We start from the raw sequence: 19,294 nt of genomic DNA on the forward strand, positions 1-19,294 counted from the left end.
CGTGCTGCTGGCCTGCCTGGGTCTGCTTTAAAAGCGAGCGATTTAGCCCAGTGTGCTAAACCAGACTGGGACGGAGTTTCGGGAAACCACAGTTCCTGCTGCCAAATTCTTGACCGCGGTGCAAGGCGCACGGAGAAGCCACGAGGACAAGGACAGGTATTGGGGTGAGGGTGGGGGTAAGGTAATGTCGAGCCGCCAACCTTGACCACATGAGCTACTTGACTACAGTATCCAGCCTCTAGTTTTCCTTCCCCCCCCCCCCCCCCCCCACCCACCCTCCCAAACCCATTGCTCATCCGCAGCCTAGCCTGCCCTCAACCTGCGCACCAGTCTGCCCACCCACTCCCAGCCAAGGGGTGGCCCTGCCTCTGCTCCTCTCCCCAGTCAGCCGGAAGGCACAAACACAGACTTAGTTTCAGGAGCTGTCAAAATCAGTGCTGGGAAAGGTCAGGGTGAACAAACGCACAAATTACGACTCACTTACCTCGCTGATGTAGCGAGGGAGAATGGGAGGCCCGTAGAGAAGAACACTCTTTGGGGAGGCGACAAGGGATGTGGGCCCTTGCGGCGGCGGGGGTAAGGGGAAGAAGAGGGCGGCTCTCAAATGCGACCCAGAGAAAGTTACAAGGAGGAGAATGGGTCATCTGTCCCGAGTGAGAGATTATTCCTATTGAGGGTGACAGTATAAGACTGCATTGTACCGTGATCGGCGTGTTCTTAACAAAATATTTGTTCTGTAAGCAAATATTATCCATCATTCCACTGGTACTTTGTCCCGAGTGGGTTCACTGTACCTGTCCTGTGACTAAGCGGATCAGTGTGAAAGTCACTGTGTGGCTGGGTTAATGGTTACACTTCACCTCCCACAGCCTATACCAGTACCTATGTAAAGATCCTCTTCATTATTTTGGCCACCATACGCCACTTTCGCTCCTTCCAGCAAGGACATCAGTCTCTTAAAATGCCGCTGATTGACGATACGTCCATAGTCCGGGGATTTCTGGGGATCAGCGCCATAGAATTCCTGGAATAGATGGAGCCAGGAACGGTCAGACAGGGAACACTCCGATGGCCATCCTAATGCTACAATATGAGGGGGGCAACGTCTAATTGAGTGGACCAGTAGTAAAAGGAGCGAGACACGGGAGGGCAGCAAGGATAAAACGGTCGTGTTGTAGTATAACTCCGATGGGTTCACTAACGTGCTTCACCGAGGGAAACATGCCGTCCTTACCCAGTCTGGGATCTACGTCATTCCAGGCACGCGCCAACGTGGTTGACTTTTAACTGCCCTTTGATACGGCCGCGTGGACCAATCAGTGGCAAGAAAATTATTACCAGCGGCTCAGGAATGAAGCCCAACATCATTTTCTCAAAGGCATCTCTGGAATGTCAATAAGTGCCCACCTTACCAGCGATGCCCACACCCAGGGGGTGAATTAAACAAAACCAATAACGTTCCTCACGGTGTCGACCCCCCCCCCCCCCCCATTCAATGGCTGGGCCAGCATTTGTTGCCCATCCCTAATTACCCTCGGGAAGGTGGTAGTGAGCTGCCTATCTGAAACACTGTATTCTCCGTGACTGCAACATCAGACTGTCGACAGATACTTTAAACATTGGGGCCCAGATTATGGGGAGGGGGGGGGGGTGAATTTGTTTAAATTATGAAGTGACTGGATTGGTGGAAACTGGTAAATTCCAGTGGAAGTCGATAACGAGGGCACATTAGAATCAAGTTAAACATAACGAGTTAGGGCAGGGAGCAAGAGAGGCTTTGTTTTGGTGACACGCAATACACCAGCAAAGTTGGTGTTTGAATCAGAAGCTGCATCAACATTTAGGAAGAGGTTTGATCAGCGGTTTCAGGGACAAAGAGGGATAAAAGGCAGCAGGTCAGACACACGAGATAAGATTGTGTGCGGAGGATAAACACCAGCACTGACTAGCTGGGCCTATTTGTGTTGTCATTCTCCGAACTATCATCTCCCCAAGAACCGACTCAACACCACAATTGTTACAGCATTGGTCAGCGCCGAGGTGTAACCTGCTGGCTTCGTAAACACAGGGATTGAAGTGAATCATTGTGAAGACTCTGGAGAGGACGACTCCCGCCCAAGCCAGAACCAGATTTTCTTATTTCAGGTGCCAATTGCCGCAGAAACACAAGAAATTGGAGCCGGAGCAGGCCATTCAGCCCATCGAGCCCGGTCCACATTCCAGAAGATCAAAGGCCCCCAACGCCATTTTCCTGCCTGTCCCACTCTGGGGTTGGTTAACTGCTTCTTGTGGGGCGAGTCCAGGACCCCGGGGGGGGGGGGCACAGTTTTAAAATTATGAGTTGCTGTTATAGGATTGAGAGCAGGTTCAGTTAAATCAATCTGGAGCAAGAAGTTAGCATCATGAATGATGGCCTTGGAATCGCCAGATTGTTGTAAAGTCCTTCTGGTTCATTAATGTCCTTTAGGGAAGGAAATCTGCCTGCCTGACCCTGGTCTGGCCTACACGTGACTCCAGGTCCACAGCACATGTGGCTGACTCTTAAGTGCCCTCTGAAGCGGCTTTGCAGCCACTCAGTTATATTCAAGACGGCCACTTAACTGTTTACCACCATTTCTCCAAATATCACTGACAGATTCTGCTTTTTAACTCACGACGATGGTTGTGCTGATCTTCTTCACCAGTTCATCTTGGACACTCTTATCACAGAGGATGTAATCTGGAGCGATGCAGGTCTGACCACTGTTAGTGTACCGTCCCCACGCGATACGTCTACAAAGAATAAGCAAATTATTCGCACAAAAGGAAAAAAGGCTAATGCTTTGGTAATTCAAATTGAGCCTCTAGAACTACAGAACTTTGCCACGTTCGGACAGCAGGACCAAACACTCCAAACCCAGAGAAATCAGAGCTTACTGGAGCAGTGGCGCCCCTCCCAACCTCAATCAGAAACCAACCTGCAGGCTACGTCCAGGTCGCAGTCCTTGTCAACATAACACGGACTTTTCCCGCCAAGCTCCAGGGTCACGGGGGTCAGATTTTTGGCCGCGGCCTCCATTACAATCCTGCCGACATTGGTACCACCAGTATACAGGATGTGATCAAAGGGGTTCTTCAACACCTCGGTCGCCACTGTTGGCCCTCCGTTAATTATGGGGTAAAGGTCCTTGAGGAAGGATTGAAAAACAAAAACAAACTTGACGCTCCACAGACCACAGTTATAGAGAAAGAGAAAATCACTTATTGTCACAAGTAGGCTTCAATGAAGTCACTGTGAAAAGCCCCTAGTCGCCACATTCCGGCACCTGTTCGGGGAGGCTGGTACTGTCACCCTCAATATGAAGCAGGGTTCCAAGGCCACCTAGCCCAAGTCTATTGCGCTATTCAGTTAGATCATGACTGACCTTGTACCTCAAGGTCCATATCCCCCGATACATTGCCAGTATGATGTGTGTGCCAGTCTACACCTAAATCAATTGTCCGTTTATAACTCTTTTCAGGTACTTGACGGAGGGTTGTATTTTGCGTTTCAATTTCCAGGGTCGCTCAGATGTTGCTCACGCTGAGGTACAAAGTGGAGTCAAAATGGCCGCTCACACCGAGGTACAAAGTGGAGTCAAAATGGTCGCTCACACCGAGGTACAAAGTGGAGTCAAAATGGCCGCTCACACCGAGGTACAAAGTGGAGTCAAAATGGCCGTTCATGCTGAGGTACAAAGTGGAGTCAAAATGGTCACTCGTTCAATCGGGTCCCTGCAACATCCACCCCCATCCCCTTCAACACCCAAATCACACCTTGGTGGGGACACCATTTTTCGCTCTACCCCAGTCGGCTCGTCCTTTCCACAAAACGTCAGCCGCACGGGGGAGTGATGTCAAACAGATTTACCCAACATGCTCCTGTCACCGTTACGCCCTCCCCGGCTCGGCCTGGCCCAGCCTGCACTCACCTTGTCCAAGTACTGAGGGAGGATTTCTCCCAGTAACTGGGCCGTATTCACACTCACTTCAGACGGCTTCAAGATTGCAGCATTTCCTGAGAACGGGATCGTAATGCAAAAAAAACAAATCACCGGCAAGTTAAGACAGAGAAAATAAAGCCCAGGAACAGAACATTCAACCCAATATGTCCATGCCAGTGTTTGGGTTCCACAAGGGCTTTCTCCCCTCCAGGCCCATGAATATTTCCTTCTATTCTTTTCTCCCTCATGTAATTTTCTAGTCTCCCCTTAAATGAGTCCATTTATTCGACTCTGCTCCCCTTGCTAGTTAGTTGCACAGTTGAACCACTCGCTGGATACAGAGATCTCTCCCGAATTCTCTAAGCTTGGATTTAGTCGGTGACTCTCATATTTTGGGCGAGGATGGTGGCATATGGGTGATGTCGCTGGACTAGTGCTCTGAGGGAATGGGTTCAAATCCCACCACGGCAGCTGGAAATCAAATTCACTTAATGAAGCTGGAATATAAAGGGAGCCTTAGTAACAGTGACGATGAAACAATCATTGATTGCTGTAAAAACCCATCTGCTTCACCAATGTCTTTTAGGGAAGAAAATCCTCCACAATAATCATTGTCACAAGTAGGCTTACATTAACACTGCAATGAATTACTATGAAAAGCCCCTAGTCGCCACATTCCGGCCCCTGTTCGGGTACACAGAAGGAGAATTCAGAATGTCCAAATCACCTAACAAGCACGACTTTCAGGACTTGTGGGAGGAAACCGGAGCACCCGGAGGAAACCCACGCAGACACGGGGAGGACGGGCAGACTCCATACAGACAGTGACCCAAGCCGGGAATCGAACCTGGGACCCTGGCGCTGTGAAGCCATAGTGCTAACCACTATGCCACGCGTGAGGTTGACTCAAAAGTGCCCCTCGGAAATGGCCCAGCAAGCCACTCAATTCAGGGACAATTAGGCTTGGCCAACGCGTGCTGGCTTTGCCAGAGACGGCTACATCCCAGGAAAAAAAAAGGCGAGTTCAGATTGGCAGTCAGATTAGGGCTGGAGCAGACTCTGCTGCTGGGCACAATACCCTGCCACCTCCCCCTCCTCCCACCTCCCCCAGCCCCTCCATGAACAAACGGCCAGTTGATACCCACCAGGCCAGGTATTAACCCAACCAGAACTGGAAAAAAAGAAATGCCAAGTAAAACCGGTTGTCTGACTGGAACCAGTTCCTGCTGGGCAGGCTGCGTCAAAATCAGGCCTACTATCTCAAGAGCACAAACGAAGCCTTACCTCCATCCGGAATCACTGGGGGAGAGAGAGAGAGAGAGAGAGAGAGAGGGGAGCAAAGAAAGAAAACTGGGAAAAGCTCAGGAGTTGGCAAGCGATTGAAAAACAAAACAAATCACAGCACAGAAAATAAATCACTGCCTATCAATTGAGATCTTCCCCGGAGAGATTGGGAAATAATCAGGCAAACGTTTACCTGCTGCAATTGCCCCAACTAAAGGCTGCACCACTGTAGCCAATGGATAGTTCCAGGCCCCGATGATCAGGACCACTCCGAGAGGCTCGCGGTGAATATAAACAGTGTCCATTAACGTCATCATGCTCTTCGGCACGTGCTCGGGGGCGGCCCACACAGGCAGCTTGTTTATAGCCAGAGAGATCTCGCTTAGAATGCCCGACATTTCATAGATCTCCACGGCAAATGGATTCTGCAAATTCAAATGAAGAAAGTCACTTTCAAGAGTATTCCGCCCCGCGCAACCCCCCCCCCCCCCCTTCAATCTGCTGACCACATCCCACCCACAGCCTGTCTCACTCAATCTTCAGCCCAGTCCTCGCTGACCTAAACCCACTCCCCGTCCCCCAAAAGCCCCAAATTTGAAGTTCAAGTTTTAACGCCTTTGCGAATTCGCCCCTCTCTTTCTCTCCAAACCTCCACCCCCGTAACCCATCATCTTCCCAAATTTCATTCTGATATCTGAAACGAGTCGGCTGTCTTATGAGGAGAGCTCGGGCAGGCTGGGCTTGTTTAGAGTGGAGTTTAGAAGAGTGAGGGGGTGACTTGATTGAAAGTATACAAGATCCTGAATAGTCTTGACAAGGTGGGCATGGGAAGGGTGCTTCTTGTGGTCGAGTGCAGGACCCAGGGGACACATTTTTAAAATGTTGAGTTCCCGTTATAGGATAGAGATCAGGTTCAGTTAAATAAATCTGGATTAATAAGTTAGCATCATGAATGATGGCTTGGAAGTACCAGATTGTTGTAAAACCCCATCTAGTTGCCACCCAGGTTGAGAGGGTTGTTAAGAAGGCGTACGGTGTGTTAGCTTTTATTGGTAGAGGAATTGAGTTTCGGAGCCATGAGGTCATGTTGCAGTTGTACAAAACTCTGGTGCGGCCGCATTTGGAGTATTGTGTGCAGTTCTGGTCGCCACATTATAGGAAGGATGTGGAAGCTTTGGAAAGGGTACAGAGGAGATTTACAAGATGTTTGCCTGGTATGGAGGGAAGATCATATGAGGAAAGGCTGAAGGACTTGAGGCTGTTTTCATTAGAGAGAAGAAGGTTAAGAGGGGACTTAATTGAGGCATACAAGATGATCAGAGGATTAGATAGGGTGGACCTCGAGAGCCTTTTTTCTCGGATGGTGATGTCCAGCACGAGGGGACATAGCTTTAAATTGAGGGGAGATAGATATAGGACAGATGTCAGAGGTAGGTTCTTTACTCAGAGAGTAGTAAGGGCATGGAATGCCCTGCCTGCAACAGTAGTGGACTCGCCAACACTAAACGCATTCAAATGGTCATTGGATAGACATATGGACGATAAGGGAATAGTGTAGAGGGACTTTAGAAGGGTTTCACAGGACGGTGCAACATGGTGGGCCGTAGGGCCTGTACTGCGCTGTAATGTTCTATGTTCTATGTTCTAATGTCCTTTAGGGAAGGAAATCTGCCATCCTTCCATCAGCCTGGTCTACACATGACTCCAGTTCCACAGCAATGTGGCTAACTCTTAACTGCCCTCTGAATCGGTCTAGCAGCCACTCAGTTGTATTCAAGATGGCCGCTTATCGACAGCCTCTCAAGAGTACTTGGTAACGGGCAATAAATGCTAACCTTGTCGACAACGCTCAAATCCCATGAAATAACAAAAAAGGCATTCAGTCTCCTGCTTTGTTTGTTCAGCATTCATTTTGTTTTCTCAATGCATCTCTCTCCTGGGCATGTTTGTTTCTCGACTTTAAAATGTGACGCTAATGCAAGATATTGTTGTACCATGGCGCAGTTCGACACCAGGCAATAATTCACAGGGTCGTCAATGCTATTTATTCAGGAAGCACGCGTCGCCTGTTGGAAAGGGCATCTTAGGGTTACCTCCACCCCTCGGGGCGGCACACCCAAAGTTGGCGAGATTCAAAAGTGGACCTCCTTGATGGAGGATCAAACACTAAATTAGCAAACACCATCTTAGGCTGTTGCGTAAGATTGGTGAAAAACCGCTGAGGCTAAATAGCGCAACGAGCGGTGTTCTACCGCTGGAAAATTGGGCAATTAAGGTTTGTTAGCACCAAACTAAACCGTAGCCTGCACGTTGAAGGATGCGCAGGGATACTACAGGAAGCCCAGGCTTACCTTTCAATAGGGGTGAAATTTACCATACCATCCATATCATGAGTTGAGGGAGCCTACAAAACCCTTCTACTTAACATGACTTTTTATTTTTTTTTTATTTTTATAAATTTAGATTACCCAATTATTTTTTCCAATTCAGGGGCAATTTAGCGTGGCCAATCCACCTACTCTGCACATTTTTGGGTTGTGGGGGTGAAACCCACGCAGACACGGGGAGAATGTGCAAACTCCACACGGACAGTGACCCAGAGCCGGGATCGAACCTGGGACCTCAGCGCCGTGAGGCGGTTGTGCTAACCACTAGGCCACCGTGCTGCCCTTACTTAACATGACTAACCACCTGACTGCCTGGTATGAAGAGAGTTATTCCCATGGAAAGAGCATTACACCAGACTGTTAATCAAGCCCGTCAATCTTCCCATGACCCACATTGCCTACGAGGCAGAGCGAATGGCAGGGCGGGAAGATGCATGGTGAAAATAACCCAGGCAGGGCCAGAATTGAGAACGCGAGAAGAAACTGAACACAATTCAGGGGCGGATAAACACTTTGTCAAATGATCATGGTGCCGCAGGTGCAAACTGAGAAGGGGTCTGTGCAACCTGGTTAAAATGCTGAGCACGAACTGCCTCAAACCTTGTGCAAGTCCTTTTTGAGCGCCAGTACGAATTCTTCCTTTTTCTCAGTGATCATCCTCTCGAGCGCCTTCAGCTGCTGAATGCGGAATTCCACAGAGCGAGTTTTCCCCTGATTGTAGGCGGCTCTCGCGCCGGACACAACAGCCGCGATCTGTGCCATGATGTGTCAACCTGCCGCGGAACACCAAACAATGGTAAGTTTCACCAAGCACCAACCGTGCCAAGATGTACAAGAAATAAATAGGGGCCATGCTGTGTATTTGAAAGTTGTGTTTGGCCATCTCCACAGAGTTGTTATTTTGGTGATTCAGGAAGTGGCCGAAAGATACGAATGGGTTAGTCGGTACTTGTCATGTGAGAGTACCTTTAAGAATGGGTGTTTATAAATGGGTGTGTATATAAATATCTGTAGTGAGAGTACCTTTAAGAAATGGGTGTTTACTACTGCAGTGATGACAGAGAGTGGGTGGAGCTGGGCTGTCTGTCAGCTTTTTACTTTTGTTTTAGGCTGTTTGCTGCAGGGTGTGTTTTAGTTTCGTTTTCAATGTTGGAGCTGAAGCCAGACAAAGCAGGTGTACTGTTGTTCTCTCTGCCATGAAAAGACTATCTCTTGATCATTTGGTGAATTCAGAATTATAAATGTTCTCAGGAGTGAATGTAAACCTGATGTGCTTCTGTTAAAAGGTGTTCCTTCTGTCTTCTGGATGTTGTTTGGGAAGTTATTAAGGATGACTTAGTGTTGTATTCTTTGGGGGTTGTATTTGAATTGATGGTTGCTAAGATGTTCACTGTATGTTTTAAAAAGGTTAACTTGAGTTCGTAGAATAAACATTGTTCTGCTTTAAAAAATACTTCTCCATTTCTGCTGTACCACACCTGTAGAGTGGGCCGTGTGCTCCCCATACCACAATCTAGTAAAAGTTGTGGGTCAGGTGAACTCCATGATGCACTTTAGGGTTCTCTAAACCCTGGCCCATAACATACTGCTGAATCTTGTAGTAATAAACGGGGAGCCAAATTTGGGAGGGTCCTGTCACTCAAACATCAAATGTACAACTGATCAGTCAGTGTCTGTAACTGACAAGAGGTTAACATTTAGTTCCAACCCTTTACCTTCACCAGAAGTAACTGAGCTCAATATAATTTCGAGCTCTTCCTCCATCACTGCCTTGTAACCGTTTCTTCACCAAGAGAGCTCCTCCTCACACTCAACTATGTAAAGCTGTCTCCTATCTCCCATCTGCTCACCCTCCTAGACCCCACCGCCTTAACCCTGGATTTTTGTGCATCATTTCGTGGAGAGCTGCCACAATCACATCAGCACCCATGCTCCCCTTCTTATACTGAACATGAATCTCTCCATTCCCTCCCTTCCGCTTCCCAACGTCCAACCTTCTTCTGCGATCAGGGACTCTTGCCTGTTCAGCCATTCTGTACCGATTAGGTACAGTAACAGCTCCTCGCAAATGCAACAACACAGGGTTCAAAGGTGAAGATCAGCAAAAACAACTCAGCAAGTTTCAGTTGATGCAATTTTCAAAAGATAATCGGAACACAAGAGATAACAGACAAATCTGCCTTCCTCCCCCAGTCATGTAAACTCAGTTTCTTCCTAACACATCACCACTGCTTCTTAACTTCCAGATTATCAATATAATAGAAAACGTGCAGAATCCCTACAGTGCAGAAGGAGACTATTCAGCCCATCCAGTCTGCACCGACCCTTCAAAAGGATATGCTACCAAAGCCCACTCCCCCTGCCCTATCCCCATAACCCCACCTAACCTTTGGACACTAAAGGGGCAAATTTAGCATGGCCAATCCGCCTAACTGCACGTCTTTGGACTGTGGGAGGAAACCAGAGCACCCGGAGGAAACCCACCCACACACGGGGAAAACGTGCAGACTCCACACAGTCACTCAAGGTTGGAATCGGACTAAGTTCCCTGGCGCTGTGAGCCATCAATGCTAACCACTGTGCTGCCCGATATGTCGAGCTCCATTTTACAAATATGTTACCTCCCCCTTCTGGTCTATAAACGCTCAGGAGACCAGAGACGGTGAATCAGTTCATTTTCAGCCTAAAGAAAAGGCCATAACGCGGCACACAGCACCCTGTCCCAACCAGGACTGCCGATCATGCAGGACCCAGTCCGGGCCGGCTTTTAAGGGTTGATTCGATGTGACCCAGCTGATGGGCCTCCGCTCATTAGTGGGGAAACTCTTATTCCACGGGCCCCACGGGGCGATCAATCAGGTCGTCCGCGCAGATCTCGTGAGGATTACATCTCTTCACCCCGGGGTTGCTGGATTGCCTCTTCCTGGTCTCAAATCCACCTCCCGACCTGTTCCCCATATCTCTCTAACCAGTTTTTTAAAAATCAGAAATATATCTATCTCCTTCTTGAAAACATTTAATGACTCAGATTCCGCTGCACTATGGGGGGGCATTGAGTTCCACAAATTCACCACCCTCTGTAAGAAGTAATTCCTCCTCATCTCAGTTCTAAATCTACTGCCCCCCAAACTATATCTGTGACCTCTCCTTCTAGACTGCTCGACAAGGGGGGAGATTTGGTCTACATTTACTTTATCAATCCCTTTTAGTATTTTATACACCTTCATCAGATCCCCTCTCATCCTTCTAAACTCCAGCGAGTATGAGCCCAAACTGTTTAATCTCTCCCCATACGTTAACCCTTTCATCCCCGGAATCAATCTGGTGAACCTCCTCGGAACTGCCTCCAATGCCACCACATCCATCCTCAAATAAGGAGACCAAAACTGGACACAATATTCCAGCTGTGGTCTCACCAACACCCTATACAATTGCAACAAAACTTCACTACTTTTATACTCCTTTTGCAATAAGCGCTAACATTCAATTTGCCTTTGTAAATACCTGCTATACCTGCATACCAACTTTCTGCAATTCATGAACCAATACACCCAAATCCCTCTGCCCAGACGCATTTTGAAGCTGTTTTCCATTTATATGATAATTTGCCTTCCTATCTTTTCACCCAAAATGGATAGCCGCACATTTATCCACATTAAACTCCATCTGCCAAACTTTGGCCCAATCTGCTAGCCTATCTATATCCATCTGTAAACTCTTTATCGCCTCTTCACTGCCTGCTTTTCCAGCACTTTAGTATCATCCGCAAATTTTGCCATGTTACCCGCTATTCCCGCTTGCAGATCGTTTATATGGATTGTAAACTGTTGAGCTCCAAGGACTGACCCTTGCATCACCCTGTTAGTTACAGTCAGCCAAAAGGACCCATTTATCCTAACCCTCTTCTTCTTGTCAGTGCCAATCCTCAATCCCATCTAGTACGCTGCCCCCAATCCCAGCCCAATTAGGGGCTGGTTTAGCACAGGGCTAAATTGCTGGCTTTGAAAGCAGCACGGTTCAATTCCCCTACCAGCCTCCCCGAACAGGCGCCCGGAATGTGGCGACTAGGGGCTTTTCACAATAACTTCATTTGAAGCCTACTCGTGACAATAAGCAATTTTCATTTTCATTTCATCCCTTGCAATCTCATCTTCTGGATCAGTCTTTTATAATTCTCAACTCCACTTTCCTGCCTCATCCCCATAACCCTTGACACCCTTCCTGATTAAAACATCTGTCTATCTCAGCCATGAACATACGGCACGGTAGCACCAGTGGTTAGCACTGCTCCTTCACAGCTCCAGGGACCCAGGTTCAATTACAGCTCGGGTGACTGTGCGGAGTTTGCACGTTCTCCCTGTGTCTGCATGACTTTCCTCCGGGCGCTCCGGTTTCCTCCCACAATCTAAAGATGAACAGGTGGCTTGGCCATGATAAATTGCCCTTTAGTGTCCAAAGGGTTAGGTTGGGTTACTGGGTTTACGTGGATAGGGTGGAGGCGTGGCCTTAAGTAGAGTGCTCTTTCCAAGGGCCGGTGCAGACTCGATGGGCCGAATGGCCTCCTTTTGCACTGTAGGGATTCTATGTTTAATGACCCAGTCTCTACAGCTCTCTGCAGTAAAGAATTCCACAGATTCACAGCCCTCAGAGAATGAATTCTTTCTTATCTCTTTTTAAATGGGTGACCCCTTACTTATGACCTCTGGGCCTAGACTCTCCCACAGGGGGAAACATCCTCTCAGAGTCTACCCTGTCAAACCCCCGGACAATCCTACATGTTTCAATTGGGTTTCCAAACTCCAATGAGCACAGGCCCGACCTACTCAACATCTCCTCATAAGAAAGTCCCTCCATTCCCGGGATCACCGAGTGAACCTTCTCCGGACTGCCTCCAATGCCAGTATATCTTTCCTTGGATAAGGGGACCAAAACTGTTCAGAGTATTCCAGATGTGGTCTAATTAGTGCCTCGTATAGTTTTAGCAGGACTTTCCCATTTTTATACTCCATTACCTTTGAAATAAAGGCCACCATTCCAATTATCCCTTGCCAATTACCTGCTGAACTTGCACGCTAGCCTTTTGTGCTTGATGCGCGAGGACCCCCAAATCCCTCTGTGCTGCAGTTTCCTGCAGTCTTTCTCCATTTAAATAATATTCACCTCCTTTATTCTTCGTACCAAAGGGCATAACTTCAGATTTTCCTACATTATATTCCATCTGTCAAGTTTTTGCCCACTCACCCAACTTGTCCAAATCCCTCTGTAGGCTCTTTCATAGAATTTACAGCACAGAAGGAGGCCACCCGGCCCATCGAGTCTGCACCGACCCTGGGAAAGAACACCCTACCCAAGCCCACACCTCCACCCCATCCCTGTAACCCAGTAACCCCATCTAACCTTTTTAGACACTAAGGGCAATTTATCATGGCCAATCCACCTAACCTGCACATCTTTGGACCGTGGGAGGAAACCGGAGCACCCGGAGGAAACCCACGAAGGCACGGGGAGAGAACGTGCAGACTCCACACAGACAGTGACCCAAGCTGGGAATCGAACCTGGGACCCTGGAGCTGTGAAGCAACTGTGCTAACCACTGTGCTGTTGTTCTTTGTGTCACCCTCACCACTCACCTGCCCGCCTATTTTTGGACAAACGAGTTTGAGCAAGGGAGTCCTCCCTCCAGCCTCATCTCCCGAACTCCCAACCATTTCTCTCTGGGAATGACTCGGTCACGATGTTAAAGCCACTAACCAGGGGCACGTTCTGCTGCGGGTGGCAAGTATGGGCAGGGTGCGAAACACATCATTGCTGAGCCTCACTCTATCCCGTCAGGTGCAGGACACCTGATCCATGCAAAATGATACATCTACATACAGGGCAGGGAAACACCCTGGACTGGATTATGGTGGGATTTATGTTAGTTTGGGTTGAGTCAGATGGGGGTCTTCCTTGTATAAACCGGATTAGTTGATCTGGGTTGCACTGGGCGGAGTTTGGCTGGAGCAGGTAGACCCCAATGAGGAGCACAAGCCAACACCTTTCCCAGGGCAGTTTGTGAAATGGGTGGGGTGGGGTGGGGAAGGGAAGAGGAAAGAGGGCCACTTACTATCCTGAGAAGGAACTGGATCAGTGAGAGAGGCAGACAGAGTTCAGGGCAGCGCTCGGAACCCAGGGCAGCGCTCGGAACCCAGGGCAGCCGTTCGGAACCCAGGGCACTGCGCTTATCCCCCACTCTGCCAATTCCCTCTTTGCCTTTTCGCCTCTTTCCTGGTGTTGCCGACGGGGAAATTGCAGATCAGCGGCAGCCGGAATGGGACAAACCAAAGGGCAGAGTCGAAATGCGATCACGTTCAAACCAGCTCGCACTCTTTCTCTGCGGCTCTTCTCCAACACCCCGCCCCTGGGCTACTGCCTTTGCAAAGGTCAACATCACATCGCCCAGATTGCAAAGGGAATGCTTCCTTCCGCTTCTTCTGGGGCCACACATTGCTGGGGTTGTAGCTTTTTTGTGTTGTGGATTCAGGGTAGGGGAATGTCTGCTCTTTCCCCGCTCTGTGTGACTTCACATTGCTGCATTGTCACAGCCCTGACTCTCTCCCGGGGCGGGATTCTCCCATTTTGAGGCTATGTCCGGAGCGTGTGTCTTGTTTTACGATGAAAAGGTCAGCGGCGCCCCCGCACTGGGGGGGCGGCGAGCAGCCGCGCCACGTAAACCCCCCCCCCCTCCCGGCGTTCCCGACAGAATCGGCCGGAGCATTGCCGGGTCCGTGGCCGCGCATGCGCACACCGGCGACCTGCAGCGGTCGCGCCCTACAACGAGGCACCGGCTGCTCGCCCGGACCTGGCCTGCCAGATAGTGCCCCTCTGTAACCCCCCCCCCCCCCACCTCGCACCCCCCGGACCCACCCCACACCCACACCCCCCCCACACCCTCCGGACCCACCCCCCCCCCCCACCTCGCACCCCCCGGACCCACCCCACCCCCCCCCCCCCCACACCCCCCGGACCCACCCACCCCCCCCCCCCCACCTCGCACCCCCCGGACCCACCCCACCCACCCACCCACCCCCACCCCACACCCCCGAACGGCCACACAAGGACCCCGAAAACTGAGAGGACACGGGACCGACGCCGTTGGGATGCCGGCCCATCAGGGGCGGGGCATCGGAGGGCCTCAGGTGACATCCTAAAACAGTCCCAACAGTGTGCAGCGTACTCAGCGATTACACCGTTTTTGTGGCGGCGCAGCATCCGATAAATGGCGCCGCCCCCGATTTCGGTGTAAAAACAGGTTCTCGGGCCAGTTGCCGAACACGGTTTCAGCGTCGGCAATCAGAGAATCCTGCCTGAAGTGCCAGTTCAAACGGACAATTCACAGACGTTATACGACGCCAAAATCGGCGCTGACCCCTCCCCGATTCTGGGACCGGTGAGGGGTTAGCAGCCGCACCAGGTCAAACACCCGGCTCCCGCGTCAGAAACGGCTGGGGAATGGCCGGGTCCGTGGCCGCACATGCGCACGGGGACGACTTGCAGCAGTCGCGCCGTACAGTACGGTGCCGGCCGTGCGCGGACCTGACCCACCATTCACGACCCCACAGGCCACCCCCTCCCTCCCCCCCACCTGTCCCCTCAGCCCTCGCGGAAGCCCCCCTGGCGAGTGGCACATATCCCGGCCGAATCTGGCAACGCTGGACACAGTCCGCAGCCGGCACGCTGGGTTCCCAGTGGCTGAGACTACACGCCAACCGCGCAGTTGGGAACTCGGCCAGTCGGAGGCGGATCATCAGGGGGAGGGCCGGCCGATGATGGGTCAACGCCGTTGCAGCGGCACGTGACACAATTACGCCATGTCTGATCGGTGTCAAATCGGCGCCGGCCCTGATTTCATTGACAGAGCCCATTCTCCGCCCGATCCCCAATTACAATATCGGCATCAGGCAACAGAGAATTCCATTCTAAATGTTGACACCGGGGCAGGATATGTGGACTTTCAGGAGAACAAAACTGGCACCGAACCTGGACTGATTCAGCGATCGCTGAGGGGCTAGCACCGACACTGGGGGAACACAATCGATTCCCAGGAAAATCGGTGCGGGATTCGCCGGGTCCGTGATTGACACTCGGACGGCTGACAACCTCACAGGTTGATGCTGCATTTTCAGAAGCACCATATGGCCCAACATAAGCCTCCCCTCTACACCCAGACAAGTGATCACACCCACTTGTGTCATGTAGCTGTGGTGTTGGCCATAATGTGACATATGACCCTGATCGTCCACAACAATGTTTTCAACTCTTAAAAGATGATTAGGCTTTTCCTCTTCCTTAAGGGTGAAATCACACAAAGCCAACCCTGGCACGCCCACACTGCTCTTCTCTGAGTGGTCCTCATGCATCACTCAGTACACCTGCCTCAGCCCTTTGACTTTGCAGATATCAGTGGGAACTTGGTGAGTGGCTATATCTCTAAGATATTTATCAGGGACCCCAGGAGGGAATCTCCCTTTAACAATCCTCTGGAAGTTGCCATGGGCCTGCTCCACGAACCATGAGCCATACCTTGTGCAAACATCATTTTCAGCAGAGATATTTCTATCCTCTCTTTTTGCCTTATTCCTGTGGGATGGGGGGGGGGGGCATGTTTTTCCAATCCCCCACCTCATTCTGCGACGGTCAGAATCTGTTCCCCCTCTAACTCATTCTGTTCCACGACATTCATCCCATTTAATGTTTACTGTGACCTATTTCTAACAGTTTTGTGTGAAGTATCTAAATCTAGATTAATTATCAGTGATGTCCTGGTGTTAAATATTTTTTTTTAAATTTAGAGTACCCAATTATTTTTTCCAATTCAGGGGCAATTTAGTGTGGCCAATCCACCTACCCTGCACATTTTTGGGTTGTGGGGGCGAAACCCACGCAGACAGGGGGAGAATGTGCAAACTCCACACGGACAGTGACCCAGAGCCGGGATCGAACCTGGGACCTCAGCGCCGTGAGGCAGCTGTGCTAACCACTAGGCCACCGTGCTGCCCTCTGGTGTTAAATATAGCTGCCACGTGACATATCGAGCTACGTCTGACCTGACCATGGGAGTGAGGGTTCGATGGATTCCCTCATAGAGATTAATGGGTTCATCCTCATCAAGCACAGCACTGGCTCAAGCCCAGAATTCCCTCAATGCCTGATGCAGCATTAAATTCTGCAATGCTCATGTTTGATGTTTATTCATGAAGGTAGTCCCATGTCCACTAAATTTATCATCTGGGGTACTACCCCACGATGTACATTGCAATATAGTACCGTTCGTATGAGTACAACAACTACAGTAGTTAGTTCTTTGGGACTCTGGTATGTCTGGGGCATGTTGTGCGGGGAAAGGCTGCAGTATCATCTGGTCACTTATGCATCCTTCCCACTGCCTTGGAAGAGGGTGGGACAAAAGCCCTCATCTGGATTAGCAAAGTCTTAGTTCAAACTCTAGGCAGGAGACGGTGGTGCAGTGATACTGTCACTGGACGAGTAATCCAGAGACCCAGGGTGAAGCTCTGGGGGCACCCTACATCATTACTTGAATAAAATCGATGTACAGGGGTAATGGGGGAAAGGCAGGGGAGTGGCGCTAAATGTTTGGAGAGTCGGTGCAGACAGGATGGGCCGAAGGGCCTCCTTCCGCGCCGTAACAATCCACTGCTTCTATGAACTGGGCTTCAGGCTGGTTTTGTTTTGGTTTCAAAGTCGTGTTGTTTTATTTTCCCCCCCCAAGGGTAGCACGGTGGCGCAGTGGTTAGCACTGTTGCCTTGGGTGGCACGGTGGTGCAGTAGTTAGCACTGTTGTCTCGGGGCAGCAAGGCGGCGCAGTGGTTAGCACTACTGCCTATGGCACTGAGGACCCGGGTTCGGTCCCGTGCACATTCTCCTCGTGTCTGCGTGGGTTTCACCCCCACAACCCAAAGATATAGAACAGTACAGCACAGAACAGGCCCTTCGGCCCTCGATGTTGTGCCGAGCAATGATCACCCTACTCAAACCCACGTATCCACCCTATACCCGTAACCCAACAACCCCCCCTTAACCTTACATTTTAGGACACTACGGGCAATTTAGCATGGCCAATCCACCTAACCCTGCACATCTTTGGACTGTGGGAGGAAACCGGAGCACTCGGAGGAAACCCACGCACACACGGGGAGGACGTGCAGACTCCGCACAGACAGTGACCCAGCCGGGAATCGAACCTGGGACCCTGGAGCTGTGAAGCATTTATGCTAACCACCATGCTACCGTGCTGCCCCTGTGCAGGGTAGCTGGATTGGCCATGCTAAATTGCCCCTTAATTGGAAAAAATATTTTTTCTAATTTTTTTCTCTAATTTTGTGTTTTAAAGACTGCTGCCTCGCAGCGCTGAGGAACCGGGATCGATCCCGGCCCTGGGTCACTGTCCGTATGGAGTTTGCACCTTCTCCCCATGTCTGCATGGGTCGCACCCCCACAACCCAAAGATGTGCACAGTACATTGGCCATGCTAAATTGCCGCTTAATTGGAAAAGAAAAGAATTGGGTACTCTTTTTTTTTTTAAAATTTTTTAGCTTTTCCCGATAACTACCCCAGATTTCGGAACGTTTTGCTCGGAATTTCAAGAGCTCTGATGGTTCTCAAGAAAAAAAAACCTTTTAAATGAAATATTTCTAATCTGAATTGCAAACGTCATCCACACAAGCGACAAATCCATTTATTCCACACAGAAGCAGAGGAAAATAGCACAAGGTTGAAAAATACACAAATTACATTACATGACTTTCTTTAAGCTTCTGAAGGGCCTGTAATTAAAACTCAAAACAAAGATAATTCCCAAGAAGTAAAACTCCACTTATACTTAGCCCAAAACAAAAGGCAGCCTGTAAACGTTCACACCAAAGGAATGTAATTGGTGCTTTATCTTTGCAGTTTATGAAAGATCAAACGACAGTCTCTGCTGTTGCAGCTTCTGAAAAAAGGCTGAACATTGAAAATAAGTTTACCTATCCCCACAACCCTTCTTTTATCTGAGAGAGGTAACACAGCTTCACTTCACAGGTGGAATTTTCCCAAATTGGAGCAGGGCCCTGGAACGTTTGCAAGGAAAGTTGTGTGAAACTCGCCCAGGTTCATGGCCACCTCCCCCTGGTTAAACGGCACTCTGTGTGATTTCAGAGGGCTGGGCGGACGGGGGCTAAACACACCGGCAAATCAGGGATTCAGAGACAGGGGTTCCCTTCTAAAAAAGTGCTCCCCGATCACAAAGTTAACTCCTTGGCAGGCGTAATTTACAGGTCCCCGAGCAAGACTTCAAAGTGGGGCATAGTACAAACCAAGAAATATTGAGGGCTTGTGAGAATGGCACAACAGTAATCCTGGGTGACTTTAACATGCACATTGACCGGATTAATCAAATTGGCAAGCGTAGCCTCGAGGGAAATTCCATTGAGTCTATGAGGGGTTGTTTCTGAGAGCAATATGTTGTGGAGCCAACCAGGGAGCAGGCTATTTTAGATTTAGTATTATGTCACTGTTGCTCGTTGTGTTCTCTCTTTAATTGGCTCTGTTTATGGCAGTTAATGTGGTCACCTTCCTTAGTTCTAATTACGTTTGCTCCAGAGTCGCCAGGTATCTCTCGA

At 49.8% G+C, this 19,294-nt stretch overlaps 1 protein-coding gene across 6 annotated transcripts in view; it reads right to left on the reverse strand.

The window, feature by feature from the left end:
• LOC119975083 (aldehyde dehydrogenase, dimeric NADP-preferring-like) overlaps positions 1–19,294 on the reverse strand; it is a 47,271-nt gene that overhangs the window by 8,199 nt on the left and 19,778 nt on the right. For 3 of the 6 annotated variants that reach the window (XM_038814590.1, XM_038814591.1, XM_038814592.1), the window contains exons 2-7: positions 8,234–8,406; positions 5,440–5,671; positions 3,951–4,036; positions 2,958–3,166; positions 2,655–2,772; positions 883–1,024 (exon numbers count right to left, since the gene is read on the reverse strand). In XM_038814590.1, coding sequence (XP_038670518.1) covers positions 883–1,024; positions 2,655–2,772; positions 2,958–3,166; positions 3,951–4,036; positions 5,440–5,671; positions 8,234–8,395 — 949 coding nt within the window. In that variant the 5' untranslated portion in view covers positions 8,396–8,406. Of the gene's footprint in view, positions 1–882; positions 1,025–2,654; positions 2,773–2,957; positions 3,167–3,950; positions 4,037–5,439; positions 5,672–8,233; positions 8,407–13,263; positions 13,283–13,739; positions 13,802–13,830; positions 14,040–19,294 lie in introns of those variants that run through there. The other 3 variants (XM_038814588.1, XM_038814587.1, XM_038814593.1) reach the window with 3 other exon arrangements.

The sequence above is a fragment of the Scyliorhinus canicula genome, chromosome 12 (assembly GCF_902713615.1).
Source record: "Scyliorhinus canicula chromosome 12, sScyCan1.1, whole genome shotgun sequence".
Lineage (NCBI taxonomy): Eukaryota > Metazoa > Chordata > Chondrichthyes > Carcharhiniformes > Scyliorhinidae > Scyliorhinus > Scyliorhinus canicula.